Consider the following 7,500-nt stretch of genomic DNA (forward strand, 5'->3'; position numbering starts at 1 on the left):
ACGAGAATTGCCTCTTGTGGAGTTTGGTCTGATTCCTGGTTTTAAATTTGTGCTTCAATGCAGACAGGAGTTGCTTTAATTCATTCGAAATTAATTGAATTGGAAGTGGTCTTATCTAATGATATAGCGATTTCCCCGACTTGGAATAAACAGATTGTCGGAAATACAAATGTAATACCTTTAATATAAAGGACAAATTGACCTTCATGCTCATTTTAATTTTATTTTTCTGAGTAATAAATCATTGAAGAATTTTTTTATCGTAGTGTTTCTATGACATTGTTTAATTATTTGTAAAGATTAACAAGGTTTTGATGTATTTTATGTAAATATTTCTGCTTATTTGTCTATAAGCTATACATTTATTTGTGCATCTATATTCTATATTGTAAGGATATGATGCCGGGCTGCTATTGATAGCTGAATTAGGCATTCAAATGAGGGATGTTATTTATACCGGACATTTGTTTGTTTATTTCTGATTGTCATTCTTAATTCTACTATTCCGTTGAGGCTTGGTCGTAAATCTCTCTCTCTTGGTATATACATACATACTCACATACACGCGCACACACACACACACACACACACACACATATATATATATATATATATATATATATATATATATATATATATATATATATATATATATATCGCGAACGCGCGCACACATATATATAATTATGTGTGTATATATACACATAATACATATACATACATACATATTATGTTTATCAAGACCATTCCGTTTGACTTTGGTAAAAGTAAAATTCTAAAAAATATAGTTCGCAGTAATATTAGCAATTTAATCCTAGTGATAACTAGAAACTCCAACAGAATTAAAAGAAAGAAAATCATGGATTTTATTCCCGTGAATTTTCTTTAGATTCTGTCAGACATTTTAAAACGAATAAATGAAAAATAAGTGTCCTCCGGCAACAAGGAAATATATATAGTCCGTTTCAGAAGGAAAAGAGATAGAGAAATAAAGCTTTCGCTCAGTAAAACATTACAAAGACGGGAAAAAAACGCTCGAAAAATAGAGACAAAACATTTTCGCTCAAGCAAAACTTTACAAAGACGAAAAATGACAAAACACGACCGAAAAACAAATATATTTGCCACTCGAAATCGTTCGTCCGTAGCGCATAATAGCTCTGGCATAAGTGTATGAATCAATTTGAATAGTATTTTTCCAACGCTGTTCAGCTCTCTCTCTCTCTCTCTCTCTCTCTCTCTCTCTCTCTCTCTCTCTCTCTCTCTCTCTCTCTCTCTCTCTCTCTCTCTCTCTCTCTGCCTACCTCTCCCAGGCAAATATTAATCTGTTTGTTATGAATTGATGCGTATTTTTCCCGGAAATTAATTAAATGACATTTTTATGTTTGCGATAATATTGGCGGAGATAAGGATAGTGGATATTTTTGGATCATTGTGTTGCTTTGATGAGCGTCTGTACTGAAAAAGAGTTGGCATTCCCCTCCCCCCCCCCCTCTCCTCTCTCTCTCTCTCTATCTCTCTCTCTCTCTCTCTCTCTCTCTCTCTCTCTCTCTCTCTCTCTCTCTGTTAGACTGGAGAGAGAGACAGAGAGAGAGAGTGAGAAAGTAAATCTTAGCCTGAGTGAACATCGCCCCGTCAAATTTCATGCCTTCAAATAGGAGGACCTCGACGAAGATTATCTCACCCCAGTGAGGTGAAACCATTCATAAGGTTCTCTATCTCTCGCAGTAATTGCATCGGTTTATGAAGTTATGTTTTAGGCTTGTTTTATTCACCTTTTTAATTGTCTGTTGGGAATAAGGCTTACGTTAAAAAAAATGGGAGTGAATTTTGATAAAAATACACCGTTTAAAGTAGGTCTCTCTCTCTCTCTCTCTCTCTCTCTCTCTCTCTCTCTCTCTCTCTCTCTCTCTCTCTCTCTCTCGATGTATTCCTGATAGGACACTGCTCCGTAGATTGGGTTAAGTTATGGAAGATTATATTATGGTGTACTACTTTAATTAAAATTTTTTACTTTCATCAAATATATATATATATATATATATATACATACATACATACATACATACATATACACATTTATATATCAGTTGTGGGTGAACCACGTATACATTTATCCAGTAGGCATAATTCTTGAGTCTTCCACTCTCTCCTCCTCGTCACTTCCAATTAGATATTTATTTTACCAATCTAACTCCCTTCATTCTTTAAGCCCTAAGTTGTCAATCAGTAGGAGGAAGTGACGCAACAAAGAGTCCTGGTGAGTCGTAGATAGCCAGTAAAGAAAGTGGAAAATTTTATCGCGCGAGAAAAAGCAGACATTCGATACAATCTACGGATGTAGCTTGCCGCGTTTCATTATAAGGGTATTGTTCGATATTGTAACTCTTTAAGTTTCAGTCGTAAGGGATCGATGGAGGAAAAGGGAAGGTTTTTGGTGGTGGAAAAGGCGATTTATTCTCCTCGAGAACTGACTTTCAGTATATTTAATGGCTTTTATTCTGTCTTTGCCTCTCTAAGGATGAATATAGAATTAGTGTATAATTAGCTTTCGTAACTAGAACATCAACAAATGTGCAAGAGTAGATGCGATGCCTTACTGCCTCGAAATAATCCGCTTTGAATATTACCAATATATATATATATATATATATATATATATATATATATATATATATATATATATATATATATATATATATATAATCCTTTAAACGTAACAGATTTTTACTCAACACAGGTAAAATATTCACGTCTCTATCTCTGAATTCCCAGGTAACCCCCCGGGAGTCCAGGTCGACGCTGGGGGTCGCCTCGAGTTGAAATGCCACGTATCGGGAGAACCGTGGACACGGTCACGTGGTTTAAGGACGGCCAGGTTCTCAGGTGAGTGGCTCAGTGTGTGTACTCTTCCGTGACGGTTTCAATCCTTTGATTGGCAGACTTTTAGAATCTTCTTTTAGCTTTTGTTTTTCTTATCTCTCTCTCTCTCCTCTCTCCTCTCTCTCGTCTCTCTCTCTCTCTCTCTCTCTCTTCTCTGCTTCTCTCTCTTCTCTCCTCTCTCCTCATGTTCCATATATACATATATATGTTATATTATATGTAGGTGTTGTGCTTGTGTTTTGTATAAAATATAATTTATATATATATATATATTATATCAGTATATTATATTATATATTATATATATATATACAAGTATTTTATATATTTTCATATATAAACATATAGAAAAAAGTGAGAGGCTGTAATACAAACACTTACACTGACACATATACATAGTGCAAATGCATGTATGTATGTATGTATGTATGTATGTATAACGCATGATAATTATCATAGACAAACATAGTTCGTTTTATCCAGTTCCGTATCCCCTCTCAAAACAAGCTTATTTTCATAGAGTTGAAAGACTGGAAATGGTTTATTTCATTCCAGAAGGGAAAGGTGGGCGTATGTTCATCAGATATGCAATTGCTAATGTGAAATGTAGACATTCTTTGTGCAAGCGTGATGGACACTCCTTTTTGTTATCACTTCAGGTGGTGTCCTGGATGACATAGCTCTTGTGCTCTTATTTTTGCCTATCAACATGTTTTTTCTTTTTCGTTTTATTCCTTTCCTGCGAAGTTGGTATATGATATATTCCATCCAGTTTGAAAATGTTATGGGTCTTATTTTTCAATCTTCTATTCGTATTTTTTAGTGACGTTTTTGTTATCATTATTATTGTTGTTGTTAATTGTACTGTTAAAGCTACTAGCATTATTTTTATTGCTTCGTTGTTTAGTGACCACTGATTGTTGTTGCAGCAATCTCCTCTCTCTCTCTCTCTCTCTCTCTCTCTCTCTCTCTCTCTCTCTCTCTCTCTCTCTCTCTCTCTCTCTCTCTTGGCAAGCCAGTGTCTGTGATGGAGCTTCCCTTGAATACGTAATCTGTTTTTGTGCTTTTGTGTTAAACAGTCCTGAATCCCATTAAGTATTTTATACGGTATTGTGACCGTTAATGGAGCCAGTCATTAATCTCTTTGTATCTCTCTAGATACACAAACACACACTTTATATATATATACATATATATTTATATATGCGCGTATGTGTGTGTGTGTGTTGTGTGTATGTGTGTTTGTGTATTACAGACGAAAGTGTGATGCTATAATAAGCTCGAGGCTTCAGCAAAGAACGTAGCTCTGTATGGAAACTGAAATACAGATGAAAATAATAGTCTCTATAAAATAACAAAGGAAATAAGGCTGAACTATGGAATGAAATACACGTGAACTTAAAGAAAGGGGCGGGTGGAATAATCAAGTTTGGGTTTTTGAAGTCCCAACAATTTATTAACTTTATATGAAAAGAATTATCATAATTGTTCAGAAATAGAACAAAATTTTCAGAAAGCTGTATGGTAACAAACCTCATAAAAAAGAGGGGTAAAACTTGAAATTAACTACCATCTGTCGCTACCTGGTAGATGGTATTGTATGGGAAGATCTGAATTCGAATGATAATCAGAATTATGAAAGGTTTTAAAGAGCATTCCAAGCGGCCTAATTGAACGAAATTGTCTTAAATTAATAGCAAGGTCTTACATAGAAGAATAATACTATTAAATATTTGCCCAGCATTATTAACAGCATGGAAAAATAGAATAAGATTTCATGGATATAGACAGGTCTGTAAAAATCTTGAAGACTTTCTCTAATATGCGTAGTTAAGACTGCCATTTGTCCTTTTTAGTAAGCTACAAGTTGTTAAAGAAACAGCCAGTACAAAGATCTAGTTTGTATAGGGGCAGTGTTGTGCCGGGGATTGAAGATCTACCAAAAGTCGTACTTGAATTTTGTTAGGATTGATGCACCATTCAATGGTGTTTGACAAATTTCTGTTAAGAGAATCATCTATCGCAATTCGTATCTTGAAGTGGGATCGATTCAGATAAAGTCGCATCCTCCCACATTGGGAACCAGATAGTTTCATATGCCAATCTATATGTCGGGGCCTTATAAGCAGTAGTGGGCCAAGAACACTACCCTGAGGAACACCAGAAATGACATTCCTGTAGTCACATGTATATATGAATGTGTGTATATATGAATGTGAATAAAAGTCTCGCATTCATTTGAGCATATCCATGACGAAGTAAGACTGGCCATATTTAAAGGCTTCTGTAGGATACGAAAAGTGGCATTTATGTAGAAAGGGGAATTCTAAAGAAAGGGTGAGATAAAACGCAAAGAAGCACATATAAAACTAGAAGTGTCGGGGGAGTGACGTCAAGATTAAGATTAAATATTCGTAAATTCTTGAAACTAGCTCTTGCGTTGTCGAGCAGTGTGATAATTGTTGACTCGGCAGCTAGAGAATGAATGAGATCATGTAATGTTACTTGCTTGCTTTTACCTTTTCCTACCTCTTCTCTAGTCATGTTTTATTTATTACACTCCCACACACACATTATATATATACATACATGTATATATATATATATATATATATATATATATATATATATATATATTGTGTGTGTGTGTGCATGTGCTTGCATTTGTGTGTGTTCACCCACGCTCAATACCAAGAGCGCTTCTCATTGAAAGCAAAAAATATCTGTGCCTTTACGGTGGAACCATCAAACGGAATGAAATTGACTGCCTTTGTATTTCACCCTGCGAGCATTAAAGCTATTTCCTGCTTGACATTTGCAGGTTGAAGAGTGATTTAATATTTATTGTTTTGCCTCCTGTGGCATTTGGCCTGATTTTTATGACTCTTAAATTTAACAGCTTCGCCTGAAATGGAGGCGTTTTTTCCCCCCTGCCTCTTAAGTTTTGGACTGATTGTTCATGCATGCTTGCATTCGTCCGTACCATACGCATGTGTAGTAGATTCGTTTTGAGGGATGTACGTATATGTTTAGGTGATTTTCTTTTCATATTTTATCGTTGGTTTTTTTATTGTATCCATCAGATTTTTGGCATATTAGCTTTCCAAGAATGGCAATTTATTTAAGTAAACTGGAAACACATGGCAACTGAATTCAATTTCATCTTAATTTTGTGTTTTTGATCTGAAAATCCTCAGTGTTCCAGTTGGAAATGGCGTTCATCAAGCTGTCAGTGAGCATATCGTAAATTCAGACACATTTTACCAAACCCTTGATAGTATCTGTGGTAAATTCACCCAGCAGAAATGACACCGAATTCGTGGATTCGTTGTGGCACAGCCCTGTCATTCATTGTGGCCTCAATCTACCGACAGATCTGGCGATCGCATCAGAATCAGACCTCGGGAATCCCTGCATCTAGCCCCCGTGGAAGCCTCGGACGCGGGAATCTACCAGTGCGAGGCCAGCTACGCCGACGACTACGCCCATGCGCTGGCTTACGTCACTTTGGGAGGTAAGGCTTGTGTCTGATGAAGTTCTTCTCAGGGTATTAGGCCACCTAGTATGAAAGTTCTTCTGTTGCTGGTCAATTCATTCATATTATGAACTGATACATATATATATATATATATATATATATATATATATATATATATATATATATATATAGATATATATATATATATATATATATATATATATATATTCATTTATTTATATCCTTCTATCCTAAGTTCACGTTACGGTGAAGGAGTTCTTCTCAGAGAAGAAGGGTTTGTCAGTTTCTATCATGATCTGTGCATCTTAAAATATATGAAGGATTCAGATGAGGCCATTTTTGTCATTTAGGTGAATTTATATCATGTAAAATTGCGGGAACTGTAGGTATTACAGTCAGTAGCCCTGTTAAGATCTTGACTGATAATGCTAAGATTTCTGTAACCTAGGTTTTACTTGAATTTACCAAGTGTTCTTGATAATACAAAATATTAAAAGATGATACCTTTTTTTATTTGTAAAAGTAATATCTTGATGCGTTAGCTATTCTGAAATAGTAGTGTGTTGGCTGCGTGTGGGTATAAATAGACACATCCTTTGAACCCACAATAGAACACGTTCAGTTAGACTCCATGTGTGTATGTTTGTGCGGACTCACTTTTGTCTACGTACGCATATGTTTTGAAATCGATGCAACTATAATGCGAACGTGAAATAACGAAAAGAAATCAAATCATCAAGAATCCAAACGAAAAATAACCCGAGATATTTCAGAAGCTGAGGAAACCCTAAGACATATTTCATGGTTGTGTTTCCGAGCCTCTCCTGTCATTTTGAGTAACTGAGTCCCCGAAAATATGCGGTTCGAGAGAAAAAAAAACATTTTTGTAGTTACGGAAGTAGTAATTCATTTTTATGAGCTGGAAAGACCCCAGTATTTCTCTCCATCATAGCATTTTATTAAGTCTTTATCCATGGAGTGTAAACTTACTGTAGTAGATTCACATCAACCTTGCATTTGATGTGTAGGTCAGTCCCTTACGACGCTCCTGATTGGCTGTTGATGATCCAATGACAGTACTGGAAACTCTCGGTCTCTCTCGAGAGTTCACATAGGCA

The 7,500-nt window shown here is 35.6% G+C and overlaps 1 protein-coding gene across 1 annotated transcript in view; it reads left to right on the top strand.

Annotated features, from left to right (window-relative positions):
• Positions 1-7,500, top strand: part of LOC135226644 (cell adhesion molecule Dscam2-like) — a 643,310-nt gene that overhangs the window by 509,629 nt on the left and 126,181 nt on the right. Inside the window, 3 exon segments of the mRNA XM_064266357.1 lie at positions 2,776-2,844; positions 2,847-2,886; positions 6,258-6,397. Coding sequence (XP_064122427.1) covers positions 2,776-2,844; positions 2,847-2,886; positions 6,258-6,397 — 249 coding nt within the window.

Source organism: Macrobrachium nipponense, chromosome 15 (genome assembly GCF_015104395.2).
Source record: "Macrobrachium nipponense isolate FS-2020 chromosome 15, ASM1510439v2, whole genome shotgun sequence".
Taxonomy (NCBI): domain Eukaryota; kingdom Metazoa; phylum Arthropoda; class Malacostraca; order Decapoda; family Palaemonidae; genus Macrobrachium; species Macrobrachium nipponense.